Source organism: Nelusetta ayraudi, unplaced genomic scaffold (assembly GCF_046127955.1).
Source record: "Nelusetta ayraudi isolate G7.1 ecotype Tasmania unplaced genomic scaffold, CSIRO-AGI_Nayr_v1 ptg000015l, whole genome shotgun sequence".
Lineage (NCBI taxonomy): Eukaryota > Metazoa > Chordata > Actinopteri > Tetraodontiformes > Monacanthidae > Nelusetta > Nelusetta ayraudi.
The window spans coordinates 1,627,772-1,649,995 of NW_027466065.1; the positions used below are offsets into that span (position 1 = coordinate 1,627,772).

At 49.7% G+C, this 22,224-nt stretch overlaps 3 protein-coding genes across 4 annotated transcripts in view; 1 reads left to right on the top strand and 2 right to left on the bottom strand.

Annotated features, from left to right (window-relative positions):
• Nucleotides 1–272: 272 nt before the first annotated feature.
• On the bottom strand, nt 273–16,484 carry trip11 (thyroid hormone receptor interactor 11). Of its 2 annotated transcripts, XM_076023363.1 has the most exons (21): nt 16,313–16,483; nt 14,639–14,715; nt 13,377–13,487; nt 12,972–13,268; nt 12,778–12,846; nt 12,451–12,616; nt 12,021–12,347; nt 11,883–11,923; nt 11,676–11,774; nt 11,390–11,593; nt 7,983–11,018; nt 7,698–7,838; nt 7,294–7,487; nt 6,944–7,107; nt 6,027–6,130; nt 5,822–5,921; nt 5,170–5,251; nt 4,717–4,831; nt 3,592–3,714; nt 2,334–2,499; nt 273–2,249 (listed from the first exon to the last, which is right to left on the bottom strand). In XM_076023363.1, exons 1-21 carry the CDS (start codon nt 16,449–16,451, stop codon nt 2,050–2,052), a joined length of 5,955 nt encoding a protein of 1,984 aa, XP_075879478.1. In that variant the 5' UTR covers nt 16,452–16,483; the 3' UTR covers nt 273–2,049. The 2 variants fall into 2 exon arrangements, with proteins under 2 accessions (XP_075879478.1, XP_075879477.1); XM_076023362.1 differs by having other exon boundaries at nt 273–2,499; nt 16,313–16,484.
• The window catches only part of dmac2l (distal membrane arm assembly component 2 like), a 373,839-nt gene continuing 360,723 nt past the window's right edge, over nt 9,109–22,224 (top strand). Inside the window, exon 1 of the mRNA XM_076023366.1 lies at nt 9,109–9,122. The gene's annotated coding sequence lies outside the window, so the exon portion shown is untranslated. The remainder of the gene's footprint in view (nt 9,123–22,224) is intronic.
• On the bottom strand, nt 17,388–21,928 carry golga5 (golgin A5). Its single transcript, XM_076023312.1, has 13 exons — nt 21,748–21,928; nt 20,572–21,204; nt 20,139–20,354; nt 19,832–20,051; nt 19,603–19,726; nt 19,317–19,520; nt 19,012–19,182; nt 18,793–18,921; nt 18,614–18,712; nt 18,267–18,486; nt 18,061–18,160; nt 17,891–17,954; nt 17,388–17,801 (listed from the first exon to the last, which is right to left on the bottom strand). Exons 2-13 carry the CDS (start codon nt 21,194–21,196, stop codon nt 17,715–17,717), a joined length of 2,259 nt encoding a protein of 752 aa, XP_075879427.1. The 5' UTR covers nt 21,197–21,204; nt 21,748–21,928; the 3' UTR covers nt 17,388–17,714.

Consider the following 22,224-nt stretch of genomic DNA (forward strand, 5'->3'; position numbering starts at 1 on the left):
AACAGCTGGATTCAATCACGCTCGCTCGAGCCATCCCCCCTCCGGCCGGAGCGCGCAGAGGCAGCGACGCACTCACCCAGCGGCGGCGACGCAAAAGACGCATTAACGCGGGTGTAAACAGGACGCGCCGTCCCCCTCGGTCCCCCCCTCCGCCACGGGCCTGCGAGTCTGGCGCGGAGGCACATCTGGCACACAGTTAACGGGAAAAGCGCGCACATCTGGTTTTGCGCAAATGCGCGTTGGTTAGAGAATTCAGGGAGAAATGCGTAGAGAAGGGTCAGCAGTGTCTTTATTGTAGAGTTTTAAATTCCAAACAGGTCACAGGTTTTGATTTTCAAATGGAGAGTGATCAGTTTAATTAAAAAAAAAAAAAGGCTAGGAGTTTGAGATCTTACAAAAGTGTTGTGAAGAGAAAGGGATTTAAAGCAACACTATGAAATTTCTCTACCTTAAAATTATACTTTTAAAAATCGCAATTCACTGACTTGTAATGAAGAGAATAGCACTTGTCATTGGCACAGCGCCCCAATATGGCCCGGTGAAGAACTGCACCACTGTGGTCGCCCGCCCGGCACCCTCTCACCGGTTCATGCCTGTCTGACTTACATGGCTTCCTCTCTCTTGCCTCTTGACATCTTCAGGGGTTTCACAGAGACTAGCGATCTGTCTTCTTACAGTCAATGAAAGTGGCACCGATTGGCTGGTTGGCGTGTCAAGTATTCCTGTCAAGAAAAGCATGTTTTTAATGAGCGAGTGCCGGCCAGACGGCCAGACAACCAAAGTTCCTTCATCCTAAACCAGGCCAGCCGGGGGCGCTGTGTCAATGGCTGGGGTGCTGTTCTACTCGTTACAAGTCAGTGAATCCCACAGATGATGTTGGAAATACCATTTCACAGAAGAAGAAGAAGAAGGGAAAAAAATGACAGTGTTCTTTGAAAGTTCTTTCTAATTTTAGCACTACACCTGAAGAAACCCTGTAACACTCCTTCTGTAGCGGCCGATACAAAAATGTAGCTTATGTCAGCTAAGACTCTTCAAATGTGCAGTTTTTACACTCTGTAAATATATATATTTATATTTTCTATTAACAATTTACAATCCTGATCATACAACTGTCTAATTAGCAAAAAAAAGAAAAAAAAATGCAGGCACTTCACTTCCAAAAATTCCCCGGTGCCCATAAATAGGAAAAGAAGCCACCCATTTACATACATATATATAATGAGAGAGGGGGAGAGGGGGGGGTTAACTATATAATAGTACGATATTTAAAGCAGAATAGCCTCGAGCCCCCGATCAACCACAGTCCGCAGCCATAATTACCAGGCATGTTGCGTTTCACAGACTGGCAGTCTGGAAAAGACAAAACCTAGCAAAACATGTCTTCATGGTTCTAACAGATGCAGTGGGCCACGTAAATCTGCTCTGCCGCTGCCAGAACGTTTTTTTCCACTTTTCTCAAAGTTTTTCTTTTTTGGCTTCGTCCTGGATCTGAAACACTGTGGAAAAGACAATAAAAAAAAAAAACAAAAAGAGGCCAAAGAAGGAAAAAGAAAAAAATGCAACACAGAGGGATGAAAAGGTAAGAACTCGATTCCTCCTGTGAACAGAGGCGATGATTGAACTCAATCCGCGTGCATTGAACTGCACCCGGTGAGTTAGCAAGGTCACTTTTTGTCCAGCTCTGGTGGCGTGGATTAAAAAAAACAATAATAATAAAAAAACAAAACAAAAATGGAACTCTAAAATATCTACTTCCTTATTCTGACTGTAGACGACCCAAACGGTAGAAAATTCCATTCTGCTTCTCTGCACCTCGAGTCACTTCATCCATCATTTCATAACAGGTCTCGATAACGACGCGAGGAAATAAGGAAACACCGGCGTCCAAACGGAGGCTCCGTTGCATAGAACAGGACTTTGCATGTTAAATCGGCCCCCTCTCAAGAGAAAAAAAAAGGGGGGAGCGCCAGAAACTTTTCAGGAATTCTCTGGCAAGTGTATCTGCATCAGGGTTGGGTCTCAGTCTGAAGGTGACGCTGACGGCTCTCACTGCTTCAGCAAGTCTTTGAGCACGGCTCCGCCGCTGGCCTCGGCCGACACCGGCACGGGCGTGAAGGTGGGCAGGGCGTCCGAGATGGGCTTCATCAGCAGGTGGCCCCCGGGGCCGCCGGAACCGGACAGCAGGGGCACGGCGGCGGAGCGCGGCGCCAGGAAGGGGTTGGACTCGCCGGGTCGCCGGACAGGTGCTGCGGAGAGAGGAAGGAACCAATCAGACATCAGGGGTTTCCCTGGTTGGGTTGGTTTCATGAGCTCCCTGAGCAGCTGCTCACCTGCAGGGGTCGCTGTCGCCGCGGCCGCTGCCGTGGCGGCGCCACCGCCTGCCCGTTTGAGGGGCGGCGCGCTCAGCTGCTTGATGTCGTGGACCGGGAGCTTCGGCGCCGGCAGCGTGGGCCGGGACTCCACCTCCAGGAACTTGACGAACAGCTCAGAGAAGGACTGCAGAGAGGTCAACAGGTCAACAGGTCAACAGACAGCCGACACAGTTTGGTGCTCTGAAAACTCAAGATGAAAGGTTTCCAACACTCTCTTGTCTTTCTTATCGTGTATAAGAAACACAATAAATATCTTGTTAAGTTACATGCGGAGCAAGGTCACTTATTTTTTGCGCTTAATTTGCGATTAATCGCCAGTTAACTCAGGACACCAACGCGAAAAATTCTAATCCACTGACAGCCCTAATATTTATAGAGAAAATGTTGGGCATTTGTGTGTCATGTTGTAGGACTCACAATTCAATTCAATGAATTCAATAATTTACTAACTAGACATGATAGAAAGTGGGCTAGCCTTTTTTTAATTTTTGTGTAATAAATTTGCGCTGCGACTTCATGAGAAGGAATAAAATGCGGGTCCTGAGACTCCACCAGCTGAGAACCACTGGTGCATGAATACCGCTGGTAAGGTTTCATTCCACCGTCTCACTGCGATCAGAAGGAACTGACTTTAGGCTCACGTGTTTGTAATTCAGAGCGTTTTCTTTGGAAATCGGTCGTTAAAAAAACAACACACAAAAAAAACAGCAAACAAACAGGATTCCATTTGAGAGAAGCAAACAGACATGTTGTCTGGAGGGAGGAGGCCTCCGAGTCGACATGTGCGCGGCAGGTTTGTGATAAATCCTGCGCGGCGGCCAGAGTTCCGTCAAGCCTGAAGACATGGAGACATTCCTTCTGCGTGGCTGCGACGCGGTTTCTGTTGCCGCACGTGGCCGTAATCAATTCCTCTGGTGTCAGAACTCAATGAGTCAACCTCCCAGTTTGCACGTTAAACGTTAAAACAACAAAAAAAAAAAAAAAACAGGAAGAAACATCAAGAAAGTGGAAAAGTTTTTTTTTTTGCTAACTGCATGCATATACATCCAAACATATAACTGTATATACATATACAGCTATATGTATGTAACTCTGTATGTATGGATATGCAGGTATACGCTATATATACATAAAGTGATGCATCACTGTCGAGCCTTTTTCGAGGCGACAGGCTGACAGGCAGTCACTCTGTCAGCTTGTGTCCTTCATGTCTTACAGAGTTGAGCGACTGGCTGCTGGTGGGCCTCTGCGGCGTGTTGGGGACACTCTGCGCTCCTCTGCCTCCGAGCCAGCCGGACACCCAGCCGGTGACGCCGTGCCGTGCGTCCTCCTCCAGCATCTGCGGGTGAGACAGAAGAACGCTCCCGTGTTACAATGAAGGCAGCGAAGTGCGCAGCTTTCTCCAAATGTCTGGAAAATTATAGCTGGAAGCAACTCGGCGGTTCTCATTAATTCAGCATTGAGAGCCTTTATCATTTATTATCACTCCCTCTTTGCAACGTCATTTTTCCTGGAAGCTTCCAGCAGGCCGGAGCTGGATTTTACATAAATGGATAAAAAAAAAATAAAAAACCCTCACAAACTTTGGTCTAAAAAAAAAAAAAAAAAAAAAAAAAAGTGGAAGTGGAAATGAAATGGGGGCAATCTCACTGCTCCAGTGAGTTCCTAAAATGTTATGTGGCTTTCCGGACGCTTGGCTGCGGTGGACGCAAGTCGAGTGGAAAGTTTAGCTCCCAGCGGATGAGGAGAGTTTGGAAAGAAGGAAAAAAAAAAAGAAAAAAAACCCAAGCGAAAAACAGAAGGGGAGCTCCAGAGCAATAAAAGGGAGGATTCGGAGGTGTTGTAACATCATTTGCCCCTCATCCTCTCTCTCTTCTCCTCCAACAGTGTTGGGTAATACACTTGGAATTGCTGGAGCGACTCCCGCAAGGGGCTCCCGCCAGAACAATGAAATGTTTCTCTCCCAGCGCCGAGCAGATCCTCGAGGAAAAAAAGAAAAAAAAAGGGGGCGGAGTTAAAAAGTCTCCGGTGGACAAAAGTAATGCGGCTCTTCCAGAGAAGCGGTAAAAACCTCCAAGAACGTTGTTGCTGATGTTGTTGTTCTTATTGTGGCTTTTTAATGAGTCAAATCTGACGACTGGGATGAATAGAAGGACATCAGAGGTTCACATCTGACTCCCAATGAAAGCCTCACTGGGGCACTTGGAGGGACCCTCTGCACACATGATTTTATTTTGATGCCTTATTTATCTCGCGTGCCGAAGCGGTACTGCCTCACTTTAACGACCTCAGAGTGCAGCACTAACTGCGCAAATTCCCAGCACGACCAGGTATCGCTGACCTTCTCGATGTCCTCGCGGTTCAGACCCAGGACGCCTCCCATCAGCCTCAGCACATCGGAGCGCTTGGTTTTCGGGGATTGGAAATAACCCACAAACAGGTTCCGCATCAGGACCCTACAAAGGAGGGGGAACCAGAAGAGGAAGAAGTAAAACAACGTTTAAAAGTGTCAGCATGATTTGGTTTCACTCATGTAGGCGAGCGTTCATTCTTAGAAAATAAAAATAAAAAATGACGGGAAACATTTTCTACAAATGTCCTCGGAAAACAAGGAAGCGCCGAAAACTCAGCCCAAACACAGCCAACTCCACTGTAACGTTTTAGGATTATTTATTTGCAGCTTTAAAAATGACTGAGGAGACACAGTAGCAGGGCATGCTGGGTAATTTCTGAGTCATCCTGGTGGGTTTCACTAAAGAGCGATGAGATTCAGTGTGAACAGGACGGAACCTACTTGTCGATCTTTCCCTCCGTGCTGTTCAGAAGGGTCATCAGCTTCCTCTGAGCCTCCTCCAGCATCTCCTGCCTGACATCCACTGTAAAACACACACAAACACATAATAAAACTACTAAGCCTTCTGTGCCAGGTGCTGCTTTTTTTTTAGACTCTTTTGGCCATTTATGTGCAGAAAATGCTGAAAAGACTGCAGAAATGGAGGATTTGCGGCAGTTCAGGGAGCCACTCTGGGAGCATGTGCGCAGACAGGCCGGCCTCATTGTTCAAAGTCGGGGCTGAGAACTGGAAGTTTCACACGGCCAACATAGTGTATTAATAGGACGGACAAACAACTTCCATAGGAGGCTGATTTATAAAGAAAACACGAAGGCCAACGTAATGTTTGAACAAGGACGTCTGCAGCGACGGCTGATTGGCGATAGCGCTCTGACGTCATGCTCAAACTGGTCCTGATAAGAAAGCAGTAAAGGAGCAGAGCTGAGCCAGAGATTCTTTAGCCTTCAACTCAGGTTTAGACTCTCAGCTCAGACTAAGAAAGAGAAGGAAAAAAAATATGAGGATGACGATGATGCTAAAAGAGTGGAAAAGAGAAAAGAAGCAGTGCCTTGCAAACCATCTTTAATAGTGGAATTATTCCACGACGGCTCACCTTGCTTTTTCAGCTCCTCCATCTGCTCCTCCTGCAGGTCCAGCTGGTCGGTGAGGCGGGAGGCTGATTCCAGAGCAGCGTTGGCCTCGTCCAGGTTGAGCTGGCGGAGAGCGGAGCAGAGCAGAGCGTAGACCAGACGTCAAAGTGAGCTGGGTGGCCGGAGGGGCCCTGATCTGATGACGCTGGTCAGGTCTGTGCGGTTTACCTGCAGGGCGGACGCCTGGTCTTCCACGCGCTCAGCTTTCCTCTTCCACTCCTCCTTCTCCTTCTTGTGCCTCTCCAGCTCTGCCGAGTACATGGCTTTCTCCTCTGAAGTAAGTAAAGAGGGATGAGGGAAAGCTCATCTTCGGCCTCAACATACAATTTGTCCATATTTATTTGTAGACTTGTTGTCTGTCATTGTGTGCAGCTTGCTAGCTGCCTTGTTACCCTGTGTAATCTAGCATACAGTATGAACGATATTAAACTCCAACTATAGTAAACAAGTGTGAGAACTGAAGCAATCAGGATTTAAAGCCAGCATGTGGCGGCATTTTGGGTTTTACGAAGTGGATGGGAAAACAAAACTCGACAAAAGTCACATTGTAAGTTGTGTCACGCTACAAACAAATATTGTGCTCCAAACCAGACAACCATCCCCAATATGAGTCGTGATAAATCGCAATTCTCGATTAATCGCAATTAATTGCATCGTAGCCCTATGTATCGGAATCAAAATCGGACCGCCCGCCCCGCCCCTCGCGTTCATACAGATCACTCAATCCCAGCGTCCAGGTTCACACCCTCCTCCATTGACTGCCAGAGAAACTGAGCATCCGGTGGGCGGGACTAAACAGATTTACCCAATGACCGTCTAGTATCAATGCAGTGAAAAAAATGACTACACATGCTGCATTGAGATTGAGCTACACTGGACTGTAATGGACAGAGGTGCTATGGAAACATGAGAAGAAAATCTAATCTGCAAAAATTTTCCGATGGACATCGGAATGCATTTCAGCGAACAAAATCAAAAAAATTCAGTCGTAGCCGAATTTCTTTTGACATTTAAGGGGAAGCTGAGCTTCCCTTGCAGTCTTGGAGAAATCGCCCCTGCTGCTGCATGTGAGTGAGCCCACTTGCCTTGCTGGAACTGCTCTAGCACCATCTGCAGGTTGGAGAGGGACACTGCGTACTGGTTGACCTGCTCCTGGGACGTCCTGAGGTGAATCAGGGCGTCATCCCTCTGCTTCACCACCCCGATCAGCTGCTCCTGCAGAGACTCCACCTGCATGCTGGCCTGTTGGCTGGACAGACAGAGAGACATTTACAGCCAATGGATGGGATGGAGAAAAGACTAGATGAAGATGATGAAGAAGAATGGCCAAGGTTCACTAAAGCCTTTCATACAGGCTGCGGACATTACTGTGTGATGTATAAACCGCAGGAGAAATGGATAAACGTGCTGTGGAATGTCCCTGAGATGGGCTCACCTGGCACTCTCGACGGCGCAGGAGGACGTGGCCAACTTCTCCTCCAGCGTGGCCACCCTCCTGCGGAGCTCCGTCTCCCTGTCCTCCGCTGCCACCGCCTCCCTGGTGTAGGAGTCCTCGACCTCCAGGAGGTGGTTGCGCAGCCTCTCCAGCTCCAGCTTGAGCCGCTGCTCCTTGTCCCTCATGTGCTGAAGCTGGCAGAGACACAGCAGGAACAGGAGCAGGTGGCCAGAGGCATATAAGTATGTAAATGATAATAATAAAGAAGTTTTTCAGTTTTCTAAAACTAGGTGTTGATCTTTACCATTTTAAAGCTGATCCACTGGTCATTATATTCAATTATCTCTATAAACAGGCTATATTAAATAAACCTTATAGACATGATGAACTGCAGCGCCCCCTACCTCGGTTTGCACCGCCGTGGTCTCCATTTGTTTCTGCTTGAGTGCCATCATCACCTGGTCCCTCTCCTGCTGGAACATCACTGCTTTGTCCTGCATGGACTTCACCTCATTCAGGAGCTGATTCAGTTCGCCCGACTTGCCCTGCGTCGCAAAAGCCAGACGGTTTTAAATCAGAGGAGAGAGAGAGAGAGAGAGAGAGAGAGAGAGAGAGAGAGAGAGACAGACAGACAGACAGACAGACAGACAGACAGACAGACAGACAGAAAAAATAGAAGCAATCCCCACCTGTTCTTTGTCCTTCAGCATCCTCTCCACCGTGGCGGCCTTCTCGCTGACGGCGCTCAATTCGAACTCCTTCTCCCTCAGCAGGAGGGAAACCTGCATGTTGGTCTCCTGCAGCGCCCGGAACTCCGACTCCTTCTCGCGAGAGCGCGCCGCTATCAGATCGTTCTCCTCCCTCAGCTTCCTGCCATCCATCTCCAGGATGAGCGCCCGCTCCTTCAGGTTGGTCACGGCCTGCTTCAGCACCTCGTTGTCGCTCTCGCGGTTGCGCAGCGCCTCGCTGACCTTACTCAGCTGGTCCCCTTTGGTCTTGATGAGCAGGTCCTTCTCCCTGACGGACCTCTGCAGGGCCTCCAGCCGATCCTGGACCTTGCGCACCTCCTCGGCGTGGCCCCTCTGCTCGCTCTCGGAGGCGCGGGCCGAGTTGGAGAGCCGGTGGTTGTTCTCCTGGATGGTCCGGATCAGGTTCTCCTTCTCGGCCAGCTGAGTTTGCAGCCGTGCGAGCTCCTCCTGAAGGCCTTGGCTGCTGACGGCTGGAGGCGGGTGGTGGACTGGAGGATCTGCTGCTAGAGGAGCTCCGCTGGTCTGGGCAGCGGTGGCCTCGGGCGCCTGAGCGACGCTGTCCAGTTTACCCAGCAGCACCTGCCGGGTGGTGCTGAGCTGGGAGATGGTCTGCTGGACCTGCGCTAGTTCCAGGCTCAGGCTCCCGAGCCGCTTCTCCTTCTGCTCGTAGCTCTGGATCAGCGCGGTGTAGTCCACCGACAGCCTGGAGTTGCAGTCGCTGTCGGCCGAGACTTGGCCCTGCAGCTTGACCAGCTCCTCCTGCAGCTGCGCCGACTCGTGCTGCATGTTCTTCACCGTGGTGATCACCTGCTGCTTCCACTCGTCCATCTTCTTCACCTGCTGCTTCAGGGTGTCCCTCTCCTGCAGCAGCTCCTCGAACTGGTTGCTGCTGACACCGCCGGCATTGGAGCCCGACTCTCCGCCGGAGGAGCTCTGCAGGACAGTCACCAGGGTCTGGCACTTCTGGGTCAGCGCGTCGATCTCGATGTCCTTCTCCCGGATGATGCGGGACAAGTTCTGGATGGTCTCCTTGAACATCTCCTGGCTGCCCGAAGGGTCGCTCATGTTGGAGAGCCGCTGGTTCTCCTGCTGGAGCTTGGCCAGGGCCGACTCCTTGGCCGCCATGATGTCCATGAGGCGGTGGTGGTCGGAGCGGAGCTGGCTGTTCTCCCTGGTCTTCTCGTTCAAGACGGCGAGCACCTGCTCCCTCTCCACGGCGTAGGCCTGCAGCTGCTGCTGGAGGAACAGGATGTCCTGGTTGAGGCCGCCGCCAACGCCCATCGACACCCTGGCGTGGAGCGCCTGGATCTCGAGGTCCTTCTGCAGGATCACCTGGGACAGCTTGCCCACCTCGTCGCGGGAAACCACCAGCTGGTCCAGCTGCTTGGTGAGCGAGAGGTTCCTCTCGTTGAGCTGGCTGATCTCCGTCTCCTTCTCCTGGATGCCTCTCACCAGCTTCTCGATTTCCACCTTGGACAGGTCGTGCTTCTCGTTGCCGCTGTCCTGGTTCAGGGCGTGGTTCTTCTCCTCCTGCAGGATGACCTCGCCCGGCACCGGCGGGGAGTCGGCGCGGCCGACCCGCTCCGCCACCTGCCGGAGGCGGGAGATCTCCTCGTCCTTGACGTGCAGGAGCCCGTCGTAGTTGAGCGTGGTCTGCTGGAGGCGAGCCAGCGCCTGCTCCAGCTCGCCCTGCTGCACCTGCAGCGACTGCTGCGAGAGGAGGAGCGAGGCCTGCTGCTCCTCCAGGCTCCTCCTCAGCGTCTTGGCCTCCTCCTCCAGGGCGCCCCTGGACGACTTCAGCTGCGTGATCTCCGTCTCCAGCTCCGTGATGATGTCCAAGGTCCTGGGCTCGGCCAGAGACGCGGGCTTGCTCTGCTGATCCCGCAGCCGCTCGATCTCCTCCTTCAGGTGGCTGTTGTCCTCCTTCATGCCGCCCAGCTGCTTCTCCTTGTCGTCCAGCACCTGCCGCAGGGCCTCCGCCTCGCCCCTGGCGGCCGCCACGCTGCCCTCCATCTCCGCCTGCAGGTCGGCGGCGTTCCGCTTCAGCGTGTCCGTGAAGGTGTCCTTCTCCTGCAGCAGGTCCGTGAGCTGCTTCTGGCCGGCCACCGTGATGGAGAGCATCTCGTTGGTGTCTTTGTGGTCGGACGCCAGCTGCTCCAGCTCCCTCCGCAGCTGGCCGATCTCCAGGTCCTTGTCCTGGTTGAGCCTGATGGCGCGCTCGTGCTCCATCTGCAGGGCGGAGGCGTCCATGGAGCGCGCCCGCGTCAGCTCCTCCACGGTTTGCTGGTACTGCTTGGCCTGCTCGGACAGGGCGCCCTCGGCCCGCCTCAGCTCGCCCTCCAACTCCGTCTTCTCCAGCTTCAGCGCCTCGACGCGAGTGTCCTTCTCGCGGACGGTCCTGCTCAGAGACGCCTGGCTCTCCTTCATCAGCCGGGCCAGCTCCTCACCTTTGCTTCGAGCCTGCTCGCCCTCCTCCTTCAGCTTCCTGTTCTCCATTTTTAATTCGTAGTCCTCCGACGCCGCCTGGTCGCGGGAGGCCCTCGCCTCTTCCAGTTCTCTCCTCAGCTCCGACAGCTCCGACAGCTCCTTCTCCTTCCCCGCCAGCTCTTCTCGGACTCCCCGAGCCTCGTCTCCTCCTGCGACGAACGCCGACTCGGCGGCAGACAACAGCTCCTCTTTCTCCTGCACGCTCCTCTTCAGTTCCGTCGTCTCCCGCCGAGCCTCCCGGTTCTGCTCCTGCGCACGTGCCAGTTTGTCCCTCAGCTCCTTCACCGACTCCTCCAGCTGTTTTTTGCTCATGTGCAAGTCATTCAGGGTGAAAGCGCTCTGGCTCACTGTCTCCTTCTGGCTGTCCAGCTCCTGCCGCAGCGTCTCATTCTTGTCTTTGGTGGCGTTCAGCTCGTCGGTCAGACTGGTCACTTCTGCTTCGGTCTTCTTCAGCTGAGCTGAGAGCTGCTCCTTCGCCGAGATCAGGTGCTGGACGCAAGAAAAGAAGAACCAAAGCCAGAATTTCAGTAAAAAGTCAACATATTTACTGGGGGGGTAGATTAGTCTATTTTTAGACTAATCGCAATTATGACATTGCCAATGAAGAATGTGCCGGACCATTTAAGGTCTATCGATCTATATATCTATATATAGGAGCTGATATATATGTATATACATATATGTATACATATATATATAAATATATATACGTATATGCATATAAATATATATGTATATATATATGAATCGCTATTAATTGCATCGTAGCCCTCTGAATCGGAATCATACTGAATCGTCAGGTAGCTAGCGATTCCCACCCCTAATATTTATAAACTGCTAACGGCTGAGGTCCTTCAGACCTGAGTGGCTTCCTGGTTCTGTCGGTCCAGCTCCTCCAGCTCAGACATGAGAGTGTCCCTCTCCTCCTCACAGCTCATCAGGGTCTTCTCCCTCCTCTCCAGCGCCACCTTCAGGTCCTCCACGGACTCCGAGAGGCCGAGCTCTGCATCTTGTCTGCTGGCCAACTGCTCCCCTGTCGTTTTGAGCTTTTCTTCCAGCTCCAGCTGGGAGGAAATAAATCAACGTAAAGGAATCGGCTACGCAATTACGTCATCCGTTAAATTCCACCCAAATCAGTGAACAAACCTTTTCTTGCTGCAGGGCTTCTTTTTCCAGTCTTAATGAGCCAATTATAGTGTTCAGCTCTAAGATGTCTGCATGTTCAACTTCCTCCTTTGGTTCTGTCTAATAATGAGATGTTGAAAAAGATGGTTCAAATTAGGAAGTTCTACCAGTAAGGTGCATGTGAATATTACAAATGATGTGCAATTGTGGGTTTGTGTTAAAACCTACTGCAGCCAGGCCTGTCAGCCTCTTCACTTCTGTCTCTGACGCTGGAACAAAGGAGTTTTAGGTCTTTATTAGTTTCAGGATTAAAGACTTTGCTCCAGTATTCAGTGTTTGCTTCCAACGTGCCATATTTCTGCTTACCCGCGAGGTTTGTCTTCAGCTCCTGAATTTCCTGCTCCAGCTGGGCTTTCTGCACGGTCCTCTCCTCCTGCTCTTGCACTCTGGCCTGGAGCTCGCTGACGGAGGCCTGCAGCCGCGTGTAGTTCTGCAGCAGCGCGGCGTTCTCCTCCTGAGCCTCATCCTTCTCCTGCTGCAGAGCGGCCTGCTGCTGCTGCGCCTCCTCCAGCTGGGCAGAGAGCTCGGAGAGCAGCGTCTCCCGCTCACCTGCGGCCTCCTGCAGAGAGCCGACCGTCCTCTGGAGCTCCGACACTTCGGAGGCGTCTGACGCCGGTGTGACTGGACCACCGGCTGGATGGGATCAGAGGCAAAAGACGTTTGTTTCAAAAGGTTTGACCGATGTTCATTCACAAAAACACATCTGGCGTCCAGTGTTGGAGAAATTGATGCCGACCACTGTGAATCTGCTCCTCCAGCTCCTCTATCCTCTCCTCGTACTCCGCCAGTTCAACGCGGTGGCGCCGCGTGATGTCGGCCATCTTCTGGCGCTGGGCGTCCTGCAGCGCCGCCAGCTCGTGCTGGTGTTCGTCCACCTCCCGACTCATCTCCTCCCGCAGGTCCTGTTCCAAACACAACGTCAAACAGTCTGTCTGCAACAGCATTTTCATTTGGCTAAATTCAGACATATTCAAACAGTGTTTTTTTCAGAATTTGTTCAATTCTCACGCTGCTCGGTCGCATCCAAATTATTTTTTCTTCCTAAAAATGATGACAAACTCACCTTAATAGTTCTCTGAAGTTTGAGAATTTCTCCCTGGTCGCCGTTTCCAGCTCCTGCCACGGAAGACGTCTGAAGCGGAATGAAACAGAAACACACGCGTGATGGTCTTCTTTACGACGAGTGCTGTTGACACGTTTCATGGAAACAAGGGTATGAAACAGAAGCCATTTGCCCCGGATTGCCCTGCTCCTCACCTGAGACACCCTCCTCCAGTGAGCCACCTCAGCCTCCAGACGCGTGACCTCCGTCGACAGCCGGTTGATCTCCTGCTGCGACCACAGGACGTCGCTGAGGTCCACCTCGTCGCCGTGGAAGCCCTGGTGTGAGGCCGAGGGCCGGGACATGTAGGGGGAAGACGAGGTGGCGGTGGAGGACGAGGTGCTGACGGGCAGCAGGGCGGGACCGGCAGCCGCCGACTGGGCCGAGAGCTGCAGCTTGTCCACCTGCTCCTGGAGAACATTCTGCCGGGCCTTCAGGTGGCTGATCTCCACCTTGGAATTGAGAGCACAGCACACCATCACACCTGAGGCAGGATTCACACCCTCAACCTAAGTGTCTTATTTTTCACTCTGTCCGTCACAGCTTCACAATCCACCTACATCCTTTTGCTGCACGGTGCTCCGGTACTCAGTGGACTGGCCTTTGATTTGGATCTCTGATGCCTCCAGCTTCTCCTCCAGCTCTGCGTGGAGCTTCTTCAATCTGTCGTACTGTGGCAAAGAGAAGGAAGGAAAGGAAAAAAGAAAAAAAAATGAAGGGAAGTGACATCACACAGTGGTCTCGTCTGCATTCTGACGTGGAAAAACGTCACTCCATGGCACACCAGTATTGTTTTTTTTATAATAATGTAGTGTTTGGTAGAGTCGTTGGCGTAACTTTGGCTGGATACAATTTAACCGACGGCGCTTCTGAGCGTCTTTAGCAGCAGGGCGGGACGAGAGGAACTTCAGAGTAAACAAACCATGTTGGTTCAAGAAACTGACGGATCCCAGTGGCTCACTGGAACGGCTGCACTGTACAGGGAAAACCTGTAACGAGCCTGCCGGAAGCTGCAATGAAGGCGACGACGCGCTAAACACAGAGAGACTTTACAATGCGCCGATGCCTTTTTTCGCTTTTGGTCTGCTGCTCATGTGGAGTCCAGCCAGTCAGTTGACAACGTTGTCAGTGAAACACACGGGATCATTATTGCATTTCCAGCAACACGCCTGCAAAGCCTTCGTGGCTGCTATGTTGAATAAAACTTCCAGGCAGGAGGTCGATTACAATGTGTTCAGCAAATGCAGACACAGCAATTAAGACTACATTTCTGATCATCTCTTGCAGCCAAAATAACTGACGCCTTATTAATGATTTTTAGACAATAGGCGAGCATATGTGTCATACAAAACATTTCTTAATGTTTAACAGCTTGCTTCATTATAATCTCATTTCTTTAAATGCCTTTGCAGCCAGACTAAGAGACTTTGAGACAACCTCCTCATGTTGTAACTGTTCTTCATAATAGTTCTGTAACTGTTGATTGTGGTCAGGACTCCCTTGGAAAATAAGTTTTCAATCTCAATGGGATTTTCCTGGTAAAATAAAGGTTAAATTAAAAAAAACAAAAAATCTATAGTTGGTTTTGGTCATCAAACTATAAATCAACAACATGAATTCCTTTCGCGGTGTGCTGGAACTGTCTGCAGCTCTGAGTCAATCAGAAAGAGTAAAGCAGCTGCATCCTGTTCAGGTGTGTCCAGCTCGTAATCCGAACAGCCTCGGACTGGCAGCCAGGGACCGACTGTGTTTACATTGTTTCTTGCTCGCAGGGACAAGCGGAAAGTTCCGCGATGTGAAAGGTGACCGGCTTCCATCCTACCTCGGATTTCTGAGCAGCGAACGCAGCCTCGACATCGGCCAGCCTGGAGTTGGACACGTGCAGCTCGGTGGCAGTATCTGCAGTCGGGGAAGACAGAGCAAGGGAGCCCTTTGAAAACAAGCACGAGTCCTATGTGTCAAAGTTACAAGAAGTTGAAAAGAATCGTCAACAGCAGGTGCCAATGAGAGTGAAATCTTTAAATCCACTACTTCTATGGGACTTTTTGGTGCTTGAGTGCACATTATAGTGACTCTTCCTCAATCGTTTGCTTCACTCAGCTCAGGCGACAAATCACGCACGACCGGCGTGTTGCGCTGACACCTTAACAAGCAACCAGACTCTCCACCGACACAAAGCATTCACCAGCCTGCAGGCGTTCACATGAGATCAGTCAAGAGATGAGTTTGAGGGCTGCTGCGTCAAAAAATGCTTTGTGGCTGATCCTGTACTTCCTGTCCAGTGATAAGAATCCACACTCGTGGGTTTTCGACTTGTGAGCTGGAGAGCCGAGAGCAAAGTTCTCCCTTCAGTTCAATACTCAATCAGCCACGCTGTCTGTCCGTATGACTCCGACTGACAAGTCCCAGTGGAGCTTTGACAGCAGCGTGTGTTTTCTCACGAAGGGCAATTGTGGCAACGGGGCAAAAGTCAGTGGCCCCACTTTGTGGAATTTAGCGTCATTTCACATCAGACTGCAGCATTTCAGACACAATATCGTAACTGGAGGAAGTGACAGCGCCGACAGAACACTGGCCAGACATTAGTCGTTGGACCGCTACTGCTTCTGACGCACAAACACTGAATGTGATTTCTTCCACCGATCAAAACAAAGCCTCCTCTAGCAAAGATCTGTTCATCAAGAGCATTAAAGAGATGCTTTTGTGCAACATAACTCACACCAAGAACTGATTTCTATATTTAAGTGATATTAAAAAGAGTTAAGATTGACTACTTATCACCCTGTGTGTTATATTATGCACTCATACATTTCAGTGCACAATGTTTTGCTTTGTTTTTATCGTTAATTTTCTCCCAGCTGAAACAGCTGATTGTTATGCTGAATTTACTGCATGCTGTGTCTTGTGATTATATCAGCGCCATCTACGCATGTTTCCACATGAGTTTAACCAAGTTTATTTTTTAAAAACAAAACAAAAACAACAACAACGTAATACCAACAGGGCCATAGAAGAAGTGATCCAACCAAAACCTCTGTTGGACAGAAAGCCTTGTTGATGCCAGTTGACACAGGGGCAGTAAACAGTAGCTCTCAGCCACTCATTACAACTGAGGTATGCAGAAGACCAACACTTGTGAACAACACTTGTGAACAACACATGTAACCTTGAAGCAGCAGAGAACCACACTGGGTGACACCACTCCAGTCAGAGAAGAACAGGAAACTGAGGCTGCTGCCATGAACGAGAGAAGATTGGAATAATGTTGCCTGGCCGCATGAGTCACGATTTCCAGTCGTAGTTTACATTTGATTGCACGCTGACAACTGGGCACTTCAGAGCCGGTTTTTGTATGAGAATCGTGTGTGAGAAGTGTGCATTTTGTGTACACATACAAATAAACAAAATAAATCGATGTGACTCGAGTACATGGTTACACAAAGCATTGGATATGACCACAATGAAAGGTCATTTGACCACTGGAACGCAAACTCACCTCCGACCTCTTCCACCCCTTCCAGCAGCATGTCTTTGGTAAAGTTGGATATCTGACCGGTGAAAGACGAAAGGCTGCCGCCGACCTGACCAAGAGACTGGCCGAGGCCGGAGCCCAGTCCGCCCAGCCACGATGCCATGTTGACGGGGGGCTGGGGAGCAAACAAAAACAAAGCACGGCGGCCGGCCGGGGAGCAGCCAGGGAGGTGTGGGGAGAGTTAGCTTAGCTTCTGGGGCACCACGGCTAGCTAGCAAAGTCGCTTAGCTCACGAAGCTCACCTGTAAACTCTAGGAAAACCAGCCGCCGCAGTGTGTTGTAAAATCCACGTCTGCCCCCCCACCCTTTTTTCAGTTTCCCACGTTCATTTAGCAAAGAATCCGGGACTAGTAACAGATGGTCGTGTGTCTGGAGGAATTCGCCAGGACTAGCTCGCCGACAGACGCGGCTTGACGGGCGAACGACACACGCGTCGAATTACAGCCGAAAGTTAAGGACATCGGCAAGAAGCAGGAGAATTCCTTCCCAGCAGGTTTACGAGCCGGTCTAACTCACACGGCGACTGGAAAATGCCACCTCGACTGCAGCCATATTATCAGCTGCTAGACCGAGGCGATGGCTGACAGGTTTGACGTGGACACCGAGGAACAGCAGCGGTGCATTGTGGGATACTGGAGGACCAACAAAAAGGTGACTCACATGGACGAAGGCGCGACAGGCAGAGATTTAAAATAAACGAATGGATGAAGGGATAAATGAATGAATATGTTGGTATCAAGTGTTTCGTATACACACATATATAAGAAATACATACGTGGAAATTAATTAAATGACCTGCCATATGCGATTGTTCGTTATTTTTCCCACGTTTCAAATTAAAAGCTCAAAATACTAAACGTGGTTTCATTACCAGTGACCATTTGAGGTTATTACAGCTCTGCAATATCATTGTATATCCAAATTTTACCCCAGAATTCAGCCTGGAGTTGAAAATATGTATACAAATGATCAATATTGGGATATGTGTTTCACTTTACTTAGTTTCGATACGCAACAATAAACAAGAAAGACAAGCATGTTTTCTGTTGCAACTTCTTTATTAAAAGACTTTTTTTTTTTTTTACATGAAGTTAAATACAATCTCTCAAGAGAACAGCATTCTGCAAGAAAATGAAGAGAAGAATAGACGTCAGCCTAGTGTTTCATTTCATGGCCCACCATTGGAATACCAATGGAATAAATCCCTCTGTAATTACTTTAAAACTCTGGGAAGCTACTAACCCTCTGCCGGAAACAATAGAGAATGAATCAGGGCAATTTTTTTTCTAGCTTTTCTGTGCAAAACCAGGGACAGTCAGGCCCCACAGGACATATTCTAGCAGCTTGTACCACTCTCACACACTGATCATCCTGATCTTCCATCAGGATGATCATGGTGCATCTCCGGTGAATAGGTCAGGAGCACTATCATGACCCACAGGTGCAGAATAGCCTGTGAGGAGAAGTGAAATGCTGTCATTTCTTAGATATACCAGTTAAACCAGAGTTAAAACTTTAACCTGGTTTCTTTTGAATACTCACCATGTACACGATAACAAAAACTCTGGCCATGGGGTAGCGTCTCAGGAAGATACCCAGTCTGATGCTGAAATGTAAAAACATTTGTCAGCCCCTTAGGATCATATCTCCTTTAACCATCATTTATCATTATAAATAATTATTACTCAAACAGAGTCGTGGTAAACCGTCACCTGAAGCGGTCAATGGTGCTGGCAGCCTTCCGTACTTTGCCGTACACTCCCGGACTGTCCTGATCATTGAAAAGAACTGGCGCGTTTCTCTGTCGAGTCCCTAAAAACGTGCAAAACATAAGAACGACACGAGATGTTGTCAAATGTAAATACAGGTTATGGTATTTTATCTAAAGAACGACTGAACTTGAAAAAGACAGACTAACCTGGAACCTCGAGGCCGCCCATGTTGATGGCTTGCCCTCCACTCTGGCCTCCCTGAGCGTTCTTCAGCTGCCCCTCCAGACGCTCCAGCTGGAAGACCAGAGAGCTCTTTTCCGTGCCCAGAGCCTCCAGCATGGTCTGTTTTTGGATCAGTGTCTCGGTCAGCTGGTGGAGACGGTTCTCCAGCTCCGTTTGGCTGTTGCTAATTGTCTTGTTCGTCAACTGAAGGAAAGAACAGGGTGCCGAAATGATGGAGGTGACTGCCTGCAATGAGTCTTTTTTTCCTAAAACAGCAAATCTCGCCAGCTATTTTCTCCACTTGGGAAGGTACAATAATCAAGTTGCTCACCTGGTTCCTGAGCTTCTGGATATCATCTTCTCGATCCTTGATTCTGCTTTGTAGGCTTGATTTGGTGCGGTGCTGCTCTTCCTCTACATAGTGCAGCTCCTAGAAATTCAGAAATGCATCAAACCAATATTGCATAACTTCACAATTGAAAAATCCTTCAGTTTCATTCACATCGGCACCTGTTTGCACCGCTCAGCCTCGGCCTCGGCCTCCTGCTTGGCTCTGGTCTGCGAGGCCAGCTGCTCCTCGAGCTGTAACTGCTGATCCCGCCACGAGTCCGTCTCTGTCAGCGCCTGGTTCTCCAAGTCCTGGGGGCAGAAAAGTGTCAGCAATCAACACGCAACATGGTGTTTACCTTGCCTTCGTGGAGGCTTCATCCGACTTGCCCCTCATCTCACCTGTATCTCCGCTCGAAGCGTCTGCAGCTGCCCCTGCAGCTTTTGGATCTCCTCCCTCTGAATTTCCTTCTCGTGCCGCAGATCCTCCAGCTCCATGGTCACTGCCCCGCTGCCATCCAATGAATCCAGACCAGATCCCTCCTTTAGACTGCTGATTAGCTTCTCTTTGGACTAACGAAACATGGGAAACCAGTTTCATTGGTTAAAATGAAGAAAAACATACACGAAAGACAGAAAATAAAACAAAACACCAACTTCAACACACGCAGTGAGTTTATTAAGAATAAAATAACACGAGGAGTTACTTGTAGGATGCGTGAGGCTTTGTGCTTGTAGTCCTGCAGCTCCTGTTTGGCAGTCTCCGCTGCAGCTTTGGCACTTCTCAGTTGCTGCTGAAAGTCATCGAACCTGAGTTTCTCCTCTCCACCTCGACGCTCCGCTGCAGAAAGTGCCTCTGCAAGGGTCTGCCTCTCAGACTCCATTTTGGACAGGCGGCTAGTGTACTCGTTCTGCAATCAACCATTTCAAGTTAACGTGTTTGGTCTAGGCAACGCTGCTGAATAGTGATGGAATCAGTGACATCAAGAATACCTGCATCTGATGGTAGCTGTCCTGTTCCCTCCTCAGGCCTGTTTCAGCCTCTCGAAGCCTGTCCTGCAAGGTCTCCAGGGCTTGAGAATGCATGCTGCTCCCCTCTGTGTGGTCTTGCATGATTCTAAAACACAATTAAGATAAAGCAAGATAAATTGGATTAAATAAAATTAACAAAAAGCAAAAAAAAAAAAAAAAAAAAAAGATTTCTTCTTCAAAAATCATTCACCTTAACCTTTCCTTCTGTGCCTCATCTAAAGCAACATTGCGGGACTTCAGCAGCTGATCGGCTTCATCGAGTCTGACCTTCAGGACGGCAAGCTGACCATCTTTGGCAGACAGAGCTTCTGTCAGGTCGTCAACCTGTGACTGTAGGTTCCGTAACATCCTGTCAGTCTGAGACTGCTCCGAATTCCATTTGTCTGCACGTAAGCGCGTCTGGTTCAACTCTGTGTGAAGAATTGAAAAGGTGATCATCAAAGAGAAGGAGCTAAAGCAAATAAGGTGCATTTTTTTGTTAATCTCTCAAGGCATACCTTCCTGCAAGTCCTTGGCTCTCTGGATGACCGAGGCCATCTCCTGGTTGAGGGAGGACACCTCGCTGCGCAGCAGTTGGTTCTCCAGACGCAAACTAGACAGGATGTGGCTCTGGGGCTCCTCTGGAGGAGGAGGAGGAGCAGCAGAAGGAGGAGACTCCTGCCTGCTGGACTCTTGAGGAACAGCCAGGCCTGAGTCAGAACTCTCAGGTGTGTCTGTTGTGGACAGAAGAAACAAACGTTCAGGAATATAATCACATAAGGAACTTAGGGACTGCAGTAAATGCAAATGTCACTCTGCACATGGATCATCAAATGGCAGATACATTTGATAACAAAATAGCAATATCCAGCTGACTAAAATATCATCTCTTCTGCGGTTGATGCAACACAACTAAATAGAATCCAACCAGCAGGAATGTGTTATTAGTACCTTGGCTCTGTTCTTTAGCTGAGTTGTCTTCTGATGTTTTGACACTGAGTGCAGACAGTGAGCTCATGCTTGAGGTTCTGGACACACCCCGAGTTGATGGGGGTGTGGACGGGGCGGAGGGAATGTTGTGTGGTGTGTTTGACGGAGGAGGCGGCGGTGTTGGAGTTTTGGACTCTGCAACTGGCACTGCCACTTTCACGAGCTCTCGCCTGGAGTCTCCCCTGGTGCTGGCTGGTGGCTCCGAACTGTTCAGAAAGTCAAAGAGCATGTCGTCGTCCACGTCCTGCTCTTTTTTGGGTCTCACAAAGCCCGAGGAGACCTTGGTAGAGGTCTGATCACCGCCGCTGGAGCCAGAGGAGAAAGCGGCCGTGTTGGAAGTGCCTGCCAGCAGGGTTGTGTTGGATTTCTTGACGTTGCCAGCTGCTGCAGAGATGTAACTTGGTTTGTTCTCGGGGAGAGAAGGAACAGCGGGTGAATGAGCCTTGTATACTTCAGCCTGGATCGGTAATTCTTCTCCATAGGGTGAAGATCTGTCCTGGGTATTGGTCAGAGCAGTAGCAGCCCCCTGGTCCATTTTATTAAGGAAGTCTTCAGCCTTCCCGGCAAAGTCGGAAAACCAAGACATCTTGTATACTGTGGACAGAGTAAGTGATCACATGAGAACATGTGAATTACTAATCAGATCATGCGTTGCATGCGTTGCATGCGTGCATAAAATTGAGATTTTGGGAGCAGGTTCAGTTGCATGGATAGTAGAATTTAGCATTGTTGACACACTGCACTTTCCAGGCAGTGTGCTAGCCAATCTGCCTTCGATAAAGGACTGAAATCGCGATTGAATGTTTCTCACTATTCAAAATTGTCCACAAACAAACCCCTTTGCAACGCGTTGAGTCAAACCCACGAATTCTGACATGGGGTTCATCTATCAGATAAAGGTGATTTTTAAGGCCATAAACTCTGAGCTAGGAATATTTCAACAAGATGACACAACTCGGGACTCGATGTCACCAGTTTTCGCTATTTCCCAAAAGCTTATTGTCCAGGCAATCGGTGAACATGTTCCCATTTGCGGCGCTTTGTGGACAATGTAAACACAGATATCGCTAAATTCAACTCCCAACACAGATTTGGCTAGCTGGCTAGCTGGCTAGCCAAAGAAACGCGCCGACGTACCGTCAAAAACGACGTCACGCTATAAAACGGTCCCCGGTGGTCTGACTACCGCCGCAGCTTAACGGCAGAGACATTAAACACAAAAACAGTCCGGACGTGGACGGTTAAATGTCATTCTGTGTCAAACAGGATGTTGCTGCTCTTCTCAATACGTGGAATAGGAAGAGTAATAGACGAGGACCCCACAACAGAGTGCCTGTACGAGCGCCTGATCAAAAATGAGCCAATCGGCGAGGCATTTTCATCAAGCGCTTGAACAAATCGTTTCGATGGAATTTGACATAAGGGCGTAGCAACACCACCACCTACCAACCCGGTTTATGTGTAGTGATTTAGTTTACTTATTAAATGGGTGCAGTGAATTTATTTCCTTGAACTGAGATAATAAGTTATCCAAGTGGGAATAGTTCACAAAAGACACAGATTTGTCTTGTTTCAACTTGAAAATGTTTTACTGACATAAGATGCGACATAAGA